At 46.2% G+C, this 21590-nt stretch overlaps 1 protein-coding gene across 1 annotated transcript in view; it reads left to right on the top strand.

The window, feature by feature from the left end:
• Positions 1-21590, top strand: part of LOC139424081 (transmembrane protein 235-like) — a 41971-nt gene that overhangs the window by 5491 nt on the left and 14890 nt on the right. The window contains exon 3 of the mRNA XM_071175776.1: positions 3960-4097. Coding sequence (XP_071031877.1) covers positions 3960-4097 — 138 coding nt within the window. The remainder of the gene's footprint in view (positions 1-3959; positions 4098-21590) is intronic.

The raw sequence follows: 21590 nt of genomic DNA, 5'->3' as shown, positions 1-21590 counted from the left end.
TCCATGTTTATTGTGACTATAGCAACACGAATCTAAATACAAACAGTGCAAAATAATAAACGTAATGAAAACCGAAACAGCCTAAACTGGTGCAAACTAACACTAAGGACAATCACCCACAAACACACAGTGAAACCCAGGCTACCTAAATATGGTTCCCAATGAGAGACAATGACTAACACCTGCCTCTGATTGAGAACCATATCAGGCCAGACATAGAAATAGACAAACAAGACATCCAACATAGAATGCCCACCCAGTTCACGTCCTGACCAACACTAAAACAAGGAAAACACACACGAACGATGGTCAGAACGTGACACAGACATCATTTACAGATAGCCAGGGGCACACTCCAACACTCAGACATCATTTACAGATAGCCAGGGGCACACTCCAACACTCAGACATCATTTACAGATAGCCAGGGGCACACTCCAACACTCAGACATCATTTACAGATAGCCAGGGGCACACTCCAACACTCAGACATAATTTACAGATAGCCAGGGGCACACTCCAACACTCAGACATCATTTACAGATAGCCAGGGGCACACTCCAACACTCAGACATCATTTACAGATAGCCAGGGGCACACACCAACACTCAGACATCATTTACATATAGCCAGGGGCACACTCCAACACTCAGACATCATTTACAAATAAAGCATGTGTGTTTAGTGAGTCTGTCAGATCAGAGGCAGTAGGGATGACTCTTGATAAGTGTGGGAATTTGGCCATTTTGCTGTCCTGCTAAGTATTCCAAATGTAACGAGTACTTTTGGTTGTCTGGGAAAAAGCATGGAGTAAAAAGTACATTCTTTTCTTTTGGAATGTAGTGGAGTAAAAGTAAAAGTAGTCAAAAATATAAATAGTAAAGTACAGATACCCCCCAAAAACTACTTAAGTAGTAATTAAAGTATTTGTACTCCAGTTCTTTACACCATTTAGGGCACAGCTGTAGTTAGTTCTAGCTCTGTCACACCCACACAAAACAGCACAGGTTGTTGAGTCTGTACGATGGGCTCAATGTTTACAAAGTGAATCAACATTATTGCACTCCACTTTAACAATACAATATAGACCCCATAAAATTATAAGGTTCATTACTAAGCACGTACAGTTGAAGTTGGAAGTTTACATACACCTTAGTCAAATACATTTAAACTCAGTTTTTCACAATTCCTGACATTTAATCCTAGTACAAATTTTACATACACTCAATTTGTATTTGATAGCATTGCCTTTAAATGGTTTAACTTGGGTCAAACGTTTCGGGTAGCCTTCCACAAGCTTCCCACAATAAGTTGGGTGAATTTTGGCCCATTCTTCCTGACAGAGCTGGTGAAACTGAGTCAGGTTTGTAGGCCTACTTGTTCGCACATGCTTTTTCAATTCTGCCCACAAATGTTCTATGGGATTGAGGCCAGGGCTTTGTGATGGCCACTCCAATACCTTGACTTTGTTGTCCTTAAGCCATTTTGCCATAACTTTGGAAGTATGCTTGGGGTCATTGTCCATTTGGAAGACCCATTTGCGACCAAGCTTGAACTCAAAACTGATGTCTTGAGATGTTGCTTCAATATATCCACATTGTTTTCCTACCTCATGATGCCATCTATTTTGTGAAGTGCACCAGTCCCTCCTGCAGCAAAGCACCCCCAAAACATGATGCTGCCACCCCCGTGCTTCACGGTTGGGATGGTGTTCTTTGGCTTGCAAGCATCCCCATTTTTCCTCCAAACATAACGATGGTCATTATGGCCAAACAGTTCTATTATTGTTTCATCAGACCAGAGGACAGTTCTCCAAAAAGTATGATCATTGTTCCCATGAGCAATTGCAAATCGTAGTCTGGCTTTTTCATGGAGGTTTTGGAGCAGTGGCTTCTTTTTTTGCTGAGCAGCCTTTCAGGTTATGGTGATACAGGACTCGTTTTTACTGTGGATATAGATACTTTTGTACCTGTTTCCTCCAGCATCTTCACAAGGTCCTTTGCTGTTGTTCTGGGATTGATTTGCACTTTTCTCAACAAAGTATGTTCATCTCTAGGAGACAGAACGCGCCTCCTTCCTGAGCGGTATCACGGCTGCGTGGTTCCATGGTGTTTATACTTGTGTACTATTGTTTGTACAGATTAACGTGGTACCTTCATGTGTTTGGAAATTGCTCCTAAGGATGAACCAGACTTGTGAAGGTCTACAATTTTTTTTCTGGGTCTTGGCTGATTTCTTTTGATTTTCCCATGATGTCAAGTAAAGAGACACTGAGTTTGAAGGTAGGCCTTGAAATATATCCACAGATACACCTCCAGTTGACTCAAATGATGTCAATTTGTCTATCAGAAGCTTCTAAAGACATGGCATCATTTTCTGGAATTTTCCAAGATGTTTAAAGGCTCAGTACACTTAGTGTATGTAAACTTCTGACCCACTGGAATTGTGATACAGTGAATTATAAGTGAAATAATGTAAACAATTGTTAGAAAAATTATTTGTGTCATACACAAAGTAGATGTCCTAACCGACTTGCCAAAACTATAGTTTGTTAACAAGAAATTTGTGGAGTTGTTGAAAAACAAGTTTTAATGACTCCAACCTAAGTGTATGTAAACTTTCGACTTCAACTGTAGTTGGGCTTTTGTTGGCCTATAGTGGATACTTGACTTAAGGACAAGTAGCATTTCAGGACGACGGTGGTAAAACAGACCAAGCTGACAAACAAAGGGTTCATTTTTTGTTGTTGATCTTTTGGATATACAGTGTATTCGGAAAGTATTCAGACCCCTTGACTTTTTCCACATTTTGTTACGTTACAGACTTATTCTAAAATGTATTACATTGTTTTTTCCCTCATCAATCTACACACAATACCCCATAAAGACTAATATTTTATTTATTTTTTTTGAAATTTATAAACTTTTGACCTCTGTCATTGCCAACAAAGGGTATATAACAAAGTATTGAGATAAACTTTTGTTATTGACCAAATACTTATTTTCCACCATAATTTGTGATTTTCTGGATTTTTTTTCTCATGTTGTATGTCATAGTTGAAGTGTACCTATGATGAAAATTACAGGCCTCTCTCATCTTTTTAAGTGGGAGAACTTGCACAATTGGTGGCTGACTAAATACTTTTTTGCCCCACTGTATGTAAATAATAGATTTGCAAACATTTCTGAAAACCTGTTTTCTCTTTGTCATTATGGGGTATTGTGTGTAGATTGATGATGGGAAACAAATAATTTAATCCATCTTAAAATAAGAATGTAACGCAACAAAATGTGGAAAAAGTCAAGGGGTCTGAATGCCCCCCACACACACCCTCAAGCACACAGTGATGTTTCTAGGCATAAGCGAGATAAGTGGCAACTAGGGGGCCCACAACCCGATTTAGTAAGTCAGCCGGGGTCTCAACATAATGTTGAGAGTTAGAATAGTATAATACAATTTTGAAGTTTGTTAGTGCATCTGCAGTTTTCCTCGTTATGTCAATCATTGACAGTCACTTAATTAGCCCATGCGAAATAACATTTATCTATGCAAAATGTGTAGAATTGCAAGACATTAACTTCAAAGCTGCAAATCATTCTCTCGGCCACCAAGAGGGCCCCCCATTACCTTTTTTTGCCCGTGAGGTGGGGGGGCATTACCTTGAGGTGGGGAGCATTACCTTGAGGTGGGGGGGCATTACCGTGAGGTGGGGGGGGGGCATTACCGTGAAGTGGAGGACATTACCTTGAGGTGGGGGGGACATTACCGTGAGGTGGGGAGGCATTACCGTGAGGTGGTGGGTCCCCCCAACCAAATATCGCTTATGGTCCCCGAAACGCTAGAAACGGACCTGCTCACACACACACACACCATGCAGAAATGTTTTTGTGAGAGGACAATGTACAGTGTATTTCTCCAGCTCACAGTAACCCTGCTTTGCATTCTGGGTCTCCCTGCAGACTCCCACAAGGTCATAGTCACCCTGCTGCCTCTCAGTCTGTTGCTGGTGGTGTTGGGAGGGATCTGTGGTCTGGTCAGCTCTCTGGCCAGGAATCCCAGCCTGCTGGCCGGCTCCGCATCCTACTTCCTCTTCTGCAGTAAGTGACTTTCTGGAGCATCCCCTGGTGTTCAGGCCTGGGTTGTGTTCATTAGGCACTAATTGGAAGAGAACGGACTGAAACGGGGACTACGTGGACTTGTCCAATGAGAAACACTCTTATTTTATTTTTTTAATAGATTTTTAAAAATTATGTTGTGTGCCCTTATGAACACAACCCTGGTTTTCAGACAAGGGTTAAAATAGTATTTGTGTTTGCTTGAGCTTTCCCAGCACAATGGATACAATAGAATAGTCCAAAAGTGCAAACTCTGCCCACCTGGCACTCAAGGTGAACCTTTTGAAAGAAAACAATATGAACCCTTGTTTTCATGTTGTTCTGGAGCTTGTGGCAGTGAAATGGTTATTTTAGATTGATTCTATGTTGTACTGATATGAATGTCTTGTTCAACTGCTTTAGGCTGAAATTGTACAGTGCATGATGCTGAAAGGTTATAGACCAGTGGGCATTTTCTAGCTGTCAGTGTGTGTGGATGTGTGGGAGGATTTGAGTACACACATTCTCATACTGTTGTCTTTATTCAATTGAAGGATGCGTTCAGCTTTAAAATCAACTCAGTTTTCTCTCTGAAACAGGGTTAAATAACCTCATTCAAGGATTTTTAGAGATGACAGCAAATATGTCTTGAAAGGTTGAGATATTGCACTGAATACTTTCAGGTTTAATGCAGGGGCTTCTCGGGGCTGAATGCAGGGGCTTCTCGGGGATGAATGCAGGGGCTTCTCGGGGCTGAATGCAGGGGCTTCTCGGGGATGAATGCAGGGGCTTCTCGGGGATGAATGCAGGGGCTTCTCGGGGATAAAATGCAGGGGCTTCTCGGGGATGAATGCAGGGGCTTCTCGGGGATGAATGCAGGGGCTTCTCGGGGATGAATGCAGGGGCTTCTCGGGGCTGAAGCCCAAGCCCGTAGATCCAGCCACAGGAGTGTAAAATACACCAGAGAGCATCATTTAGCCACAGAAGATGAATAGCCACCCCCCCTTAAAAAAACAACAACTGTGGATTAAAGAGCGACTGCCTCTTAAAAGACAACTAATCCTTTTGAGGCATCAATATGAGTCAGAAACAATTATTCTAGTGTCATAATTGACTACAAAGTGTAAATAGAATAGTTTTGGTCGTAAAGTCAGTTTTGACTACAACAGAGTTTGTAACATCTGTGCATCACACTGGGTAAATGAAGGTTGGGTTTTGATTTGACAATGTCCATTTGCCCATTAACATGGGGTGAATAGCTGTGGAGATTGCTCTCTATCCAAGAGCATTGACAGTGAGACAGGCCTGCCCAGAAGCTCCGACTTTTTACACAAGATATCACGTTGTGCATTTTATTACTTGAGAAATACTGCACCAAATACCTTAGTTAGATGTTAAATTGTGCAACTACAACATCCTTGGCCAAAACGTCAACGTTTATTACAGATTTCTTGAGTTATTTTAGATTCATTCTTGGGACTTTGAGGAAGGGAAATAGGCTTCCACGTCTACAGTGTCTCATGGGGAACAGACATCAATAACCAAATGTGAAATCGGCCAGAAAACTGAAATCTTGTTTATCGAATGAGCAACAAAAAAACATGTACCAATCTGCGTGTTCAGTGGTTCTTTAAGTTTTATCACAAACACATACAGGTATCTGCTAAAATAAGGAAACACCAACATAAAGTGTCTTAATAGGGTGTTGGGCACTACATGCTCCCAAAAGAGTTTCAATGCGCCTTGGCACAGATTCTACAAGTGGACCTAAACCAGCACCCCAGGGGCACTGCAGCAAGACACTGAACCCCTAACCTGCCCCAGGGGCACTGCAGCAAGACACTGGACCCCTAAACTGCCCCAGGGGCACTGCAGCAAGACGCTGAACCCCTAACCTGCCCCAGGGGCACTGCAGCAAGACACCGAAATACTAACCTACCCCAGGGGCTCTGCAGCAAGACACTGAACCCCTAACCTGCCCTAGGGGCACTGTAGCAAGACACTGAACCCCTAACCTACCCCAGGGGCTCTGCAGCAAGACACCAAACCCCTAACCTACCCCAGGGGCTCTGCAGCAAGACACTGAACCCCTAACCTGCCCTAGGGGCACTGTAGCAAGACACTGAACCCCTAACCTACCCCAGGGGCTCTGCAGCAAGACACTGAACCCCTAACCTGCCCCAGGGGCACTGCAGCAAGACACTGGACCCCTAACCCGCCCCAGGGGCACTGTAGCAAGACACTGAACCCCTAACCTGCCCCAGGGGCACTGCAGCAAGACACTGAACCCCTAACCTGCTCCAGGGGCACTGCAGCAAGACACTAAACCCCTAACCTGCCCCAGGGGAAACACAGCAAGACACTGAACCCCTAACCTGCCCCAGGGGCACTGCAGCAAGACACTGAACCCCTAACCTGCCCCAGGGGCACTGCAGCAAGACACTGAACCCCTAACCTACCCCAGGTTCACTGCAGCAAGACACTGAACCCCTAACCTGCCCCAGGGGCACTGCAGCAAGACACTGAACCCCTAACCTGCTCCAGGGGCACTGCAGCAAGACACTGAACCCCTAACCTGCCCCAGGGGAAACACAGCAAGACACTGAACCCCTAACCTGCTCCAGGGGCACTGCAGCAAGACACTGAACCCCTAACCTGCCCCAGGGGCACTGCAGCAAGACACTGAACCCCTAACCTACCCCAGGGGCAATGTAGCAAGACACTGAACCCCTAACCTACCCCAGGTTCACTGCAGCAAGACACTGAACCCCTAACCTGCCCCAGGGGCACTGCAGCAAGACACTGGACCCCTAAACTGCCCCAGGGGCACTGCAGCAAGACGCTGAACCCCTAACCTGCCCCAGGGGCACTGCAGCAAGACACCGAACTCCTAACCTACCCCAGGGGCTCTGCAGCAAGACACTGAACCCCTAACCTGCCCTAGGGGCACTGTAGCAAGACACTGAACCCCTAACCTACCCCAGGGGCTCTGCAGCAAGACACCGAACCCCTAACCTACCCCAGGGGCTCTGCAGCAAGACACTGAACCCCTAACCTGCCCTAGGGGCACTGTAGCAAGACACTGAACCCCTAACCTACCCCAGGGGCTCTGCAGCAAGACACTGAACCCCTAACCTGCCCCAGGGGCACTGCAGCAAGACACTGGACCCCTAACCCGCCCCAGGGGCACTGTAGCAAGACACTGAACCCCTAACCTGCCCCAGGGGCACTGCAGCAAGACACTGAACCCCTAACCTGCTCCAGGGGCACTGCAGCAAGACACTGAACCCCTAACCTGCCCCAGGGGAAACACAGCAAGACACTGAACCCCTAACCTGCCCCAGGGGCACTGCAGCAAGACACTGAACCCCTAACCTGCCCCAGGGGCACTGCAGCAAGACACTGAACCCCTAACCTACCCCAGGTTCACTGCAGCAAGACACTGAACCCCTAACCTGCCCCAGGGGCACTGCAGCAAGACACTGAACCCGTAACCTGCTCCAGGGGCACTGCAGCAAGACACTGAACCCCTAACCTGCCCCAGGGGAAACACAGCAAGACACTGAACCCCTAACCTGCTCCAGGGGCACTGCAGCAAGACACTGAACCCCTAACCTGCCCCAGGGGCACTGCAGCAAGACACTGAACCCCTAACCTACCCCAGGGGCTCTGCAGCAAGACACTGAACCCCTAACCTGACCCAGGGGCACTGCAGCAAGACACTGGACCCCTAACCCGCCCCAGGGGCACTGTAGCAAGACACTGAACCCCTAACCTGCCCCAGGGGCACTGCAGCAAGACACTGAACCCCTAACCTGCTCCAGGGGCACTGCAGCAAGACACTGAACCCCTAACCTGACCCAGGGGAAACACAGCAAGACACTGAACCACTAACCTGCCCCAGGGGCACTGCAGCAAGACACTGAACCCCTAACCTGTCCCAGGGGCACTGTAGCAAGACACAACCCCTAACCTAACCCAGGTTCACTGCAGCAAGACACTGAAGCCCTAACCTGCCCCAGGGGCACTGCAGCAAGACACTGAACCCCTAACCTGCTCCAGGGGCACTGCTGCAAGACACTGAACCCCTAACCTGCCCCAGGGGCACTGCAGCAAGACACAACCCCTAACCTACCCCAGGTTCACTGCAGCAAGACACTGAACCCCTAACCTGCCCCAGGGGCACTGCAGCAAGACACTGAACCCCTAACCTGCCCCAGGGGAAACACAGCAAGACACTGAACCCCTAACCTGCTCCAGGGGCACTGCAGCAAGACACTGAACCCATAACCTGCCCCAGGGGAAACACAGCAAGACACTGAACCCCTATCCTGCCGCAGTGGCACTGCAGCAAGACACTGAACCCCTAACCTGCCCCAGGGGCACTGCAGCAAGACACTGAACCCCTAACCTACCCCAGGTTCACTGCAGCAAGACACTGAACCCCTAACCTGCCCCAGGGGCACTGCAGCAAGACACTGAACCCCTAACCTACCCCAAGGGCTCTGCAGCAAGACACTGAACCCCTAACCTGCCCATGGGGCAATATAGCAAGACACTGAACCCCTAACCTACCCCAGGGGCTCTGCAGCAAGACACTGAACCCCTAACCTGCCCCAGGGGCACTGCAGCAAGACACTGGACCCCTAACCTGCCCCAGGGGCACTGCAGCAAGACACTGAACCCCTAACCTGCCCCAGGGGAAACACAGCAAGACACTGAACCCCTAACCTGCTCCAGGGGCACTGCAGCAAGACACTGAACCCCTAACCTGCCCCAGAGGAAACACAGCAAGACACTGAACCCCTAACCTGCCCCAGGGGCACTGCAGCAAGACACTGAACCCCTAACCTGCCCCAGGGGCACTGCAGCAAGACACTGAACCCCTAACCTACCCCAGGTTCACTGCAGCAAGACACTGAACCCCTTACCTGCCCCAGGGGCACTGCAGCAAGACACTAAACCCCTAACCTACCTCAAGGGCTCTGCAGCAAGACACTGAACCCCTAACCTGCCCCAGGGGCAATGTAGCAAGACACTGAACCCCTAACCTACCCCAGGGGCTCTGCAGCAAGACACTGAACCCCTAACCTGCCCCAGGGGCACTGCAGCAAGACACTGGACCCCTAACCCGCCCCAGGGGCACTGTAGCAAGACACTGGACACCTAACCTGCCCCAGGGGCACGGCAGTAAGACACTGAACCCCTAACCTGCTCCAGGGGCACTGCAGCAAGACACTGAACCCCTAACCTGCCCCAGGGGAAACACAGCAAGACACTGAACACCTAACCTGCCCCAGGGGCACTGCAGCAAGACACTGAACCCCTAACCTGCCCCAGGGGCACTGCAGCAAGACACTGAACCCCTAACCTGCCCCAGGGGCACTGCAGCAAGACACTGAACTCCTAACCTGCTCCAGGGGCACTACAGCAAGACACTGAACCCCTAACTTACCCCAGGGGAAACACAGCAAGACACTGAACCCCTAACCGGCCCTAGGGGCTCTGCAGCAAGACACTGAACCCCTAACCTGCCCCAGGGGAACTGTAGCAAGACACTGAACCTCTAACCAACCCCAGGGGCTCTGCAGCAAGACACGGAACCCCTAACCTGCCCCAGGGGCACTGCAGCAATACACTGGACCCCTAACCTGCCCCAGGGGCACTGTAGCAAGACACTGAACCCCTAACCTGCCCCAGGGGCACTGCAGCAAGACACTGGACCCCTAACCTGCCCCAGGAAAACTGCAGCAAGACACTGAACCCCTAACCTGCCCCAGGGGCACTGCAGCAAGACACTGGACCCCTAACCTGCCCCAGGAAAACTGCAGCAAGACACTGAACCCCTAACCTGCCCCAGGGGCTCTGCAGCAAGACACTGAACCCCTAACCTGCCCCAGGTGCTCTGCAGCAAGACACTGAACCCCTAACCTGCCCCAGGGGCACTGCTCTGCAGCAAGACACTGAACTCCTAACCAGCCCCAGGGGCTCAGCTCTGCAGCAAGACACTGAACCACTAACCTGCCCCAGGGACACTGCTCTGCAGCAAGACACTGAAGCCCTAACCTGCCCCAGCGGCACTGCAGCAAGACACTTGGACCCCTAACCCGCCCCAGGGGCACTGTAGCAAGACACTGAACCCCTAACCTGCCCCAGGGGCACGGCAGCAAGACACTGAACCCCTAACCTGCTCCAGGGGCACTGCAGCAAGACACTGAACCCCTAACCTGCCCCAGGTGCACTGCAGCAAGACACTGAACTCCTAACCTGGCCCAGGGGCACTGCAGCAAGACACTGAACCCCTAACCTGCCCCAGAGGCACTGCAGCAAGACACTGAACTCCTAACCTGCTCCAGGGGCACTGCAGCAAGACACTGAACCCCTAACCTACCCCAGGGGAAACACAGCAAGACACTCAACCCCTAACCTGCCCTAGGGGCTCTGCAGCAAGACACTGAACCCCTAACCTGCCCCAGGGGCACTGTAGCAAGACACTGAACTCCTAACCAGCCCCAGGGGCTCTGCTCTGCAGCAAGACACTGAACCACTAACCTGCCCCAGGGACACTGCTCTGCAGCAAGACACTGAACCCCTAACCTGCCCCAGCGGCACTGTAGCAATACACTGATCCCCTAACCTGCCGCAGCAGCTCTGCTCTGCAGCAAGACACTGAACCCCTAACCTGCCCCAGGGACACTGCTCTGCAGCTGACCCTTTGCTGCTTCCAGCTTCTAGGACAGGGCTTTTCAACTACGTCCCGGAGGTCCAAAACACTTCTGGTTCTTTGTTTTCACCTGGTAGTTATTAATTGCACTCACCTGGTTTCCCAGGTCTGAACCAGTACCTGATTAACAGGAGATGAAAAACAGGAGTATTTTGTCCCTCCATTACCGACATTGAACAGTCCTGCTCTAGGGGAATAAAACAGCATGGAACAGCCCTGCTCTAGGGGAATAAAACAGTCTTGAACAGCCCTGCTCTAGGGCAATAAAACAGCCTTGAACAGCCCTGCTCTAGGAGAATAAAACAGCCTTGAACAGCCCTGCTCTAGGGGAATAAAACAGTGATGAACAGCCCTGCTCTAGGGGAATAAAACAGCATTGAACAGTCCTGCTCTAGGGGAATAAAACAGCCTTGAACAGCCCTGCTCTAGGGGAATAAAACAGCCGTGAACAGCCCTGCTCTAGGGGAATAAAACAGCCTTGAACAGCCCTGCTCTAGGGGAATAAAACAGCCTTGATCAGCCCTGCTCTAGGATAATAATAATACAGCCTTGAACAGCCCTGCTCTAGGGGAATAAAACAGCATTGAACAGCCCTGCTCTAGGATAATAATACAGCCTTGAACAGCCCTGCTCTTTGGGAATAAAACAGCCTTGAACAGTCCTGCTCTAGGGGAATAAAACAGCCTTGAACAGCCCTGCTCTATTGGAATAAAACAGCCTTGAACAGCCCTGCTCTAGGGGAATAAAACAGCCTTGAACAGCCCTGCTCTAGGGGAATAAAACAGCCTTGAACAGTCCTGCTCTAGGGGAATAAAACAGCCTTGAACAGCCCTGCTCTAGGGGAATAAAACAGCCTTGAACAGCCCTGCTCTAGGGGAATAAAACAGCCTTGAACAGTCCTGCTCTAGGGGAATAAAACAGCCTTGAACAGCCCTGCTCTAGGGGAATAAAACAGCCTTGAACAGCCCTGCTCTAGGGGAATAAAACAGCCTTGAACAGCCCTGCTCTAGGGGAATAAAACAGCCTTGAACAGCCCTGCTCTAGGGGAGTAAAACAGCCTTGAACAGCCCTGCTCTAGGGGAATAAAACAGCGATGAACAGCCCTGCTCTAGGGGAATAAAACAACCTTGAACAGCCCTGCTCTAGGGGAGTAAAACAGCCTTGAACAGCCCTGCTCTAGGGGAATAAAACAGCGATGGACAGCCCTGCTCTAGGGGAATAAAACAGCCTTGAACAGCCCTGCGCTAGGGGAATAAAACAGCGATGAACAGCCCTGCTCTAGGGGAATGAAACAGCCTTGAACAGCCCTGCTCTAGGGGAATAAAACAGCCTTGAACAGTCCTGCTCTAGGGGAATAAAACAGCCTTGAACAGCCCTGCTCTAGGGGAATAAAAAAGCCTTGAACAGCCCTGCTCTTGTCGTCAGTAACAGCCTTTCTGGAAATATAGATGCCTTTGCTGGGAAGGGATGAGTTCCTGTCTAGCCTCTGAAAAAGAGCGTAGGTTCACAATCTCACACAAAGAAGACATATTTCATTCATCCGTTTTTTTCTTTCTTGCAGCAGCAGAATAAACATTATGAGAGTGTCAGGTCTCGTCATGTCTAACCTTTACATTTTTATCCCTCCCAAAAAACAGCTCTTGGTCTACCTAATGGAGATAGGAACACCTTATGTGATGCCCACTTGACAAGAAAAAAGCTTTCCTTGTGAATAGCTTCTGATGACAGCACTCAGCACCTCCAGACAGAATCAAATATGAGATCTAATCCAGCTGAGACTGAGTGAAGTGCTGTGATGAATAAGTAAAATACACGCACATTTCAAATTGGCCCCACAGGGAAATAAAATAAAACCATGACTGTTTCTGCAACACTTTCTGTGAGGCACACTTACTGTATATAAAGCATTATACGTAAGCTAGTAAATTATTTAGTTTATACTTCTTTACCTCAAAAATATAATGTTTTTGTTGGGGAAAGAAGGAGCCATGTTATTTATGTTCCTTATCCCAATGCAGGTTTGATTAATCTTCAGCCAAGAATGCACATAAAGATAGTATTATGCCATTTCTATATTATTATAGTAGTAGTTTTATTATACTACATGTAACTTACCTATAGAGTACTTGACATTGTAACTACTCCCCCAATACCAGTTCTACCTACTTGGGTGATGCCCTGGCAGCTGTTGGCCCAGAAAGCCCACCACTCATCAGTAGTCCAGAGTAGGATGGTACAGTCCTACGCCAAGCCTCTGCCATCACCACACACCTCTGTCATCACCGCACACCTCTGTCATCACCACACACCTCTGTCATCACCTCACACCTCTGTCATCACCACACACCTATGTCATCACCACACACCTCTGTCATCACCGCACACCTCTGTCATCACCGCACACCTCTGTCATCACCACACACCTCTGTCATCACCACACACCTCTGTCATCACCGCACACCTCTGCCATCACCACACACCTCTGTCATCACCGCACACCTCTGTCATCACCACACACCTCTGTCATCACCACACACCTCTGTCATCACGGCACACCTCTGTCATCACCGCACACCTCTGCCATCACCACACACCTCTGTCATCACCACACATCTCTGTCATCACCACACATCTCTGTCATCACCACACATCTCTGTCATCACCACACACCTCTGTCATCACCACACATCTCTGTCATCACCACACCTCTGTCATCACCACACACCTCTGTCATCACCACACACCTCTGCCATCACCGCACACCTCTGCCATCTCCACTGTCTCCGCTTTTTGACTTCTCAAACTCAACACCTGGCATTTCAAACTCAAAACAACTAACCAACTGACTGCCAGCTTTGCAGTCTTTAAACGCCATTGTGGGTTAAGATAATTAAGATCAACGTTATACTAATTATTAAAACAATATGTTTATACTGTATATATAATACATAAATATATTTACACATTTACAGAGAGAGAGAGAGAGAGAGAGAGAGAGAGAAAGAGAGAGAGAGAGAGAGAGACAAAGAGAGAGAGAGACAAAGAGCGAGACAAAGAGAGAGAGAGACAAAGAGCGAGACAAAGAGAGAGAGAGAGACAAAGAGAGAGAGAGACAAAGAGAGAGAGAGACAAAGAGAGAGAGAGAGAGACAAAGAGAGCGAGAGAGACAAAGAGAGAGAGAGACAAAGAGCGAGACAAGGAGCGAGACAAAGAGAGAGAGAACAGCCTAGACTTTAGATATTAAGATGAGAGTTAATTTGCAATTGCCAACTTATGAGAAACACTCACATAGAGCAGCCAACTGTGGCAGCTGTCAAGAAACGATGTATCTTACTGAAAAAAACATGCCTTTCCTCCCACTGACACTACAACAGACCATTCTCTTTCTGAATCCACATTCTGATCAAATCTTATTGTGTTACACAGCTGATATCACTGCTGGTATACAGCTACATTGTCTTGGTTCTGATCAGGAGGAGTGCTAAACAGCAAAACCGTCCATTTAAATGGATCATTTCAATATTTGATGGAGCATTGATCAGAGGGTGGAGTGATTGCTGATCACGGTAGTGGGGGGGAAAATACCCTGTGGTAATGGCAAGGAATCAGACTGGCTTGGCATGATTGAACCAGGATATCAATCTACTTGGCTGTTTTGGCATGCTTGAACCAGGCTATCAGAGGCTACGTGTCTGTTTTTGCCTGATTTAACCAGGATATCAGAGTCTACTTGGCTGTTTTGACATGATTGAGCCAGGATATCAGAGTCTTCTGGGCTGTTTTGACCTGATTGAGCCAGGATATCAGAGTCTTCTGGGCTGTTTTGACCTGATTGAGCCAGAATATCAGAGTCTTCTGGGCTGTTTTGACCTGATTGAGCCAGGATATCAGAGTCTTCTGGGCTGTTTTGACCTGATTGAACCAGGATATCAGAGTCTTCTGGGCTGTTTTGACCTGATTGAACCAGTCTACTTTTCCAAACAGTTGATAAGCAACCTTGTTTTTCCGATGTTTGTTTCCCTGTGCTATTACTTAGTCTGGGCCTGTTTGAACTAGGACTTCAGAGTTCTACAGGGCTATGGTATTATTTAGTCTGGGCCTGTTTGAACTAGGACTTCAGAGTTCTACAGGGCTATGGTATTATTTAGTCTGGGCCTGTTTGAACTAGGACTTCGGAGTTCTACAGGGCTATGGTATTACTTAGTCTGGGCCTGTTTGAACTAGGCCTTCAGAGTTCTACTGGGCTATGGTATTACTTAGTCTGGGCCTGTTTGAACTAGGCCTTCAGAGTTCTACTGGGCTATGGTATTACTTAGTCTGGGCCTGTTTGAATAGGCCTTCAGAGTTCTACTGGGCTATGGTATTACTTAGTCTGGGCCTGTTTGAACTAGACCTTCCGAGTGCTACTTATTTTTCACTCTGGTCTTCAGGCAGCAGGCTGGTTTGAATGAATGTTGATGTGAATGTGAATGTGATGAAAACACAAAGCACTATATATTTTTTTGATGTGAATGTGAATGTGATGAAAACACAAAGCACTATATTTTCCAGTATTTTTCTCCTACCTGTCCAATATTACAGACATTACAGAGATCCATCTGTTCTGTCTTTGTACTGGATGTGCACACCTTGTACTTGAGACAAAGATAGACTCACTCAAACAAAACACACACACACACACAAACTCACACAGACACACACCTCATACACACACAGACTCCTGTACTCACACACATGCGTACGCCCATACTCACAAACACACGCACATACACACACACTCACAGACACACACACTCACAGACACACACACTCACAGACACACACACACACACACACACACACACACACACACACAAACACACACACACACAGACAAGGCTGCTGTCCCATGTACTGCTACACGGTTTATAAATATGCTGGATTCTCATTTAACTAGTTTAGTCCTAACATTTATAAATTAACTAGATTAGTTCTAACATTCATAATTTAACTAGATCCGTCCTAACATTCATCATTTAACTAGTTTAGTCCTAACATTCATCATTTAACTAGTTTAGTCCTAACATTCATGATATAACTAGTTTAGTTTTAACATTCATGATTTCACTAGTTTAGTCCTAACATTCATAATTTAACTAGTTTAGTCCTAACATTCATGATTTCACTAGTTTAGTCCTAACATTCATCATTTCTTGTTCCCGGTGTTTTATTATTATTTGTGTACTTGTTTTTTTTTGTTCCTCTGTTAGGAGCCAGTAACACAAGGATTTCATTACAACCACTATAACATCTGATAAAGTGTGTACTACACCAATTGATTTGATCCTAGAATATAACATTAGATAGGCCTACATTGGTGTCACAAACATAACGATGCTGACTGTTGTCAATCCAAAATCCAATGCATGACACCATACCTTGCCAAGGCATGCTTTTTTGTCCTGCTTAATTCAATGGTATCAACAAGCTAAATTAGAAGGGCTTATTCTATCTACAGGATCCATATTCGAACTACTGAGATAGTTTGAACTACTGACATAGTTTGAACTACTGACAGTTTGAACTACTGAGATAGTTTGAACTACTGACATAGTTTGAACTACTGACATAGTTTGAACTACTGAGATAGTTTGAACTACTGAGATAGTTTGAACTACTGAGATAGTTTGAACTACTGAGATAGTTTGAACTACTGAGATAGTTTGAACTACTGAGATAGTTTGAACTACTGAGATAGTTTGAACTACTGACATAGTTTGAACTACTGAGATAGTTTGAACTACTGAGATAGTTTGAACTACTGAGATAGTTTGAACTACTGAGATAGTTTGAACTACTGAGATAGTTTGAACTACTGAGATAGTTTGAACTGCTGAGATAGTTTGAACTACTGAGATAGTTTGAACTGCTGAGATAGTTTGAACTACTGAGATAGTTTGAACTGCTGAGATAGTTTGAACTACTGAGATAGTTTGAACTGCTGAGATAGTTTGAACTACTGAGATAGTTTGAACTGCTGAGATAGTTTGAACTACTGAGAAGGTTTGAACTACTGAGATAGTTTGGGCTAGCAGGTTCATAAAAATGCTGCAAGCAAAGACACACAAGCTCATGGACAATGCCACACACCCACTCTACAGCAGGGAATGAAGCGCAGGAGCAGCTACAGTAGCAGGTTCATCCTGCCCAGAAGCTCCACAGGGAGGTTTAGACGATCATTCTTACCCACAGCCATGAGGCTTTTCAATGATTAACTGATTTACGATGTCTTCTTCTTATAAATGTTGTTGTTGCTTGTTTCCCCAGAGGAGGATAAACAACAGCATTTCGTAACTCCTTGAATTGGATTGTGTCTTTTATGGCTACTAAGGTGCAGGTGCCTTCATATCTGTCTTAATGTGTGTTTTTGATCATATGTTTGTCATTGTTATGTATTGATGATGTTGACTGATAAAACAATTTCCCAAGTACGGATCAATAAAGCACTACTCTACTCTCACAACTGAGCGAGTTTGGTCTGAAAACTGAGGGAGTTTGGTCTGACAAGTGAATGAGAGGGAGTTTGGTCTGACAAGTGAGGGAGTTTGGTCTGACAAGTGAGGGAGTTTGTTCTGACAAGTGATGGAGTTTGGTCTGACAACTGAGGGAGTTTGGTCTGACAAGTGAGGGAGTTTGGTCTGACAAGTGATGGAGTTTGGTCTGACAACTGAGGGAGAGGGAGTTTGGTCTGACAAGTGAGGGAGTTTGGTCTGACAAGTGAGGGAGTTTGATCTGACAAGTGAGGGAGTTTGGTCTGACAACTGAGGGAGTTTGGTCTGACAACTGAGGGAGTTTGGTCAGACAACTAAGGACGTTTGGTCTGAACAACTGAGGTATAACAACTGCGGGAGTTTGGTCTGACTACTGAGGGAGTTTGGTCTAACAACTGAGGGAGTTTGGTCTAACAACTGAGGGAGTTTGGTCAGACAACTTAGGGAGTTTGGACAGACAACTGAGGGAGTTTGGTCTAACAACTGAGGGAGTTTGGACAGACAACTGGGGGAGTTTGGTCAGAAAACTGAGGGAGTTTGGTCTAACAACTGAGGGAGTTTGGACAGACAACTGAGGGAGTTTGGACAAACAACTGAGGGAGTTTGGACAGACAACTGGGGGAGTTTGGTCAGACAACTGAGGGAGTTTGGTCTAACAACTGAGGTAGTTTGGACAGACAACTGGGGGAGTTTGGTCAGACAACTGAGGGAGTTTGGTCTAACAACTGAGGTAGTTTGGTCTAACAACTGAGTGAGTTTGGTCAGACAACTGAGGGAGTTTGGTCTAACAACTGAGGGAGTTTGGTCAGACAACTGAGGGAGTTTGGTCTAACATCTGAGGGAGTTTGGTCAGACAACTGAGGGAGTTTGGTCTAACAACTGAGGGAGTTTGGTGAGACAACTGACAATGTCCTAATATAGATGCCATGTATGGGCTGGATGTTTATGTCTTCTACGTGGTAGGAGGTATAGCTCTATTCAGTCAGATCTACTTTAGCATTAAGACAAATCCCATGCAGCCTTGTTTACAAGTTCGAACACTGGAATGTGAGATGTAATGTACACCTCAGTTAGGAAGAGAAAAATCGTCATTATTTCGTTGATTTGAACATTACTTCTATATAGCCTTCACTTTCTCATTCTGAACGTTTAATGTGAGTGGAGTGGGTGTGGCTTCAATTATTTCAAGACCAGCTGATCACGGATTTGACAGCTCCAATGCAGTTCTATCTCCGACACCACTCCATAAGGAACATAGACCATTGACAAATATCCCTCACCTCACTCTGAGTAACAGTTTCCTTGAGAAGTCTGGCAGGTTGCGTGATTATCGCTGGAGGCTAGCTTGTCCAGAGTTCAGCTGGAGAGCAGCCTGCTGGAGGAAACCAGTCAACACAACATCCATCACATCATTTATAAGATTAGCTGAATGCCACAAACCTAAAGGAACATCGTTTAATCCTGGTTCAAGTGGAAAATCCTACTTGTGGATGAAGCATGCAAACTAAAAAGGAAGATGTTTACTCTGGGATGATAAGAACTGTTGAAATCCTCCTCCTTATATTGGGATGATCATTTCCTCTAAAGCACCCATTCCAGTTACAGCCTTATAAAATGGAATCTAAATCTGTGTATTTCGGTAACTCTTGGATCACCCCTGGACATTATTACAGGTAGCTAAGAGTACGGCTGTTAATAGGACACCCCTGAAAAGCCCTACCAGCCTACCATTAAATGGAGGTAAGGAGCTGCTTAATGGGATGAAAGGAACACTGCATCACCACCACCACGGTAGCTAATGGCTCTGCCTAAGTAACAGAGTTTGAAATGTGGTGGTTGGAGCCGTCCATTTGGTATCCTTTGGGTGGCTCAAACCGTTGGAACGAATCAAGGGGAAGTGGTACTCGCTGTGAAAGCAACGTGACATCCGTAACACCTGCACTGGGCCTATTTTAAGGCTGTCCTTATGGAGAAGGTGAATGAAGGGTATCCATGCAAAAGGAAATAGATTAAATAGGTTTAATTGAGCTTGAGGACCGAGCTTTCTGAAAATTCCTACATTTGGCTTTAGAGTGGGAAGTAATGACAAGCTAGAGAAAGGCAAGGTCCTAATATAATATTTAATATAATAATATAATAATATAACAATATATGCCATTTAGCAGACACTTTCATCCAAAGCGACTTACAGTCAGTCATGTGTGGAGACATTTTACGTACAGTATGGTAAATGTGACCCAATTTGAAGTACTGTATTCCAAGACTATAAAACACAGAGGCTGTTCACTCATAGTGTACCTCTCTCCTTCTGTTTGTTCCTCTGAGATTCGGTAGCTGTTTTTATTTTTTTATCAATAAAACAATTGTAATCCTCTTTGAAACCAGTAACAACATTCCACAGCCGAAATAGAATCTACAGAGGCACTTCATTTGACACATTAGTCTTCATTTGCGGGCATAACGTGTTGTTCTGGTCCATGCAGGAGTCTACCTGCAGGAAAAACTGGTTGCCCATTGTGGATATACATGTGGATTTGTTTTTCAGTGTACATCAATCAACATTTGTTTTCCTGCTTGTGGCCCTGCTGTCCACCACAACAACCTCCCGTCCTCCAGAGGGAGAGGCTGTTCAGTATGAGCACCACGTACTGTAGTCATCTCCCTCCTGTTTACCGTAGTAATAGCCCTACCATCTCCTGAGCCCACACCTGTGCTCACATCTGACTTTACTCAAATTCTCATTATGCCAGTCTCCCAACAGACCCTAAAACAGTCTGGCTCAGTGGGAAGCTAGGGGGGATATTAGAACAGAGGACACTGGACATTAGAACTGTTCTAGAGACAGATATATTTTAGAGTCAGTTCTAGAGCTGGATCTATTCTAGTCATATCTGTTCTAGAGTCAGTTCCAGAGCTAGATCTGTTCTAGAGCCAGATGTGTTTTAGTCAGTTCTAGAGCTGGATCTATTCTAGTCATATCTGTTCTAGAGTCAGTTCCAGAGCTAGATCTGTTCTAGAGCCAGATGTGTTTTAGTCAGTTCTAGAGCTGGATCTATTCTAGTCAGATCTGTTCTAGAGTCAGTTCTAGAGCTAGATCTGTTCTAGAGTCAGATCTGTCTCTGTTATAATATCCACACTAGCATCCCACTTAGTATTCATAGTTCATGAACTATGACGCAGTGTATTGGGCATCCATTGTAAGTGTTGTGCTAGTATTGACATGAGAACATCACCCTCAGGACATGGAGTTGTTGCTTTTCTCAGTCACAAATGATTATTACCATAGGGCCTGGTCATTGGCTAACATGCCCAAACACACACATTACAATACATTGTTTCCAATCAATCAGATCTTTGGTCTTGTATGGTTTTTGTGCCTGTCCAGTCTCTCATGGGAATGTTTGTGACAAACACCTTTGAGGGCTGCTACAAATACTCTTACCCACAATGAAACAGTGTCTAAAACCCACAAACACTATTACCCACAATGAAACAGTGTCTAAAACCCACAAACAGTCTTACCCACAATGAAACGTTGTCTAAAACCCACAAACACTCTTACCCACAATGAAACTGTGTCTAAAACCCACAAACACTCTTACCCACAATGAAACTGTGTCTAAAACCCACAAACACTATTACCCACAATGAAACTGTGTCTAAAACCCACAAACACTATTACCCACAATGAAACGTTGTCTATAACCCACAAACACTATTACCCACAATGAAACGTTGTCTAAAACCCACAAATACTCTTACCCACAATGAAACGTTGTCTAAAACCCACAAACACTCTTACCCACAATGAAACGTTGTCTAAAACCCACAAATACTCTTACCCACAATGAAACGTTGTCTAAAACCCACAAATACTATTACCCACAATGAAACGTTGTCTATAACCCACAAACACTATTACCAACAATGAAACGTTGTCTAAAACCCACAAACACTATTACCCACAACGAAACGTTGTCTAAAACCCACAAACACTATTACCCACAAGGAAATGTCTAAAATCCACAAACACTCTTTCCCACAAGGAAATGTCTCAAATCCACAAACACTCTTACCCACAAAGAAATGTCTCAAATCCACAAACACTCTTACCCACAATGAAAAGTTGTCTAAAACCCTCAAACACTCCTACCCACAATGAAACGCTGTCTAAAACTCACAAATAAATTGTATTCAACAGAGAGCACTGAGAGCAATGTCAGCTATGATCTTTCAGCGTTA

The sequence above is a fragment of the Oncorhynchus clarkii genome, chromosome 13 (assembly GCF_045791955.1).
Source record: "Oncorhynchus clarkii lewisi isolate Uvic-CL-2024 chromosome 13, UVic_Ocla_1.0, whole genome shotgun sequence".
Classification (NCBI taxonomy): Eukaryota; Metazoa; Chordata; class Actinopteri; order Salmoniformes; family Salmonidae; genus Oncorhynchus; species Oncorhynchus clarkii.
Note: the sequence above shows the minus strand (reverse complement) of the source record. Positions and strands in the feature narration are given on the sequence as shown.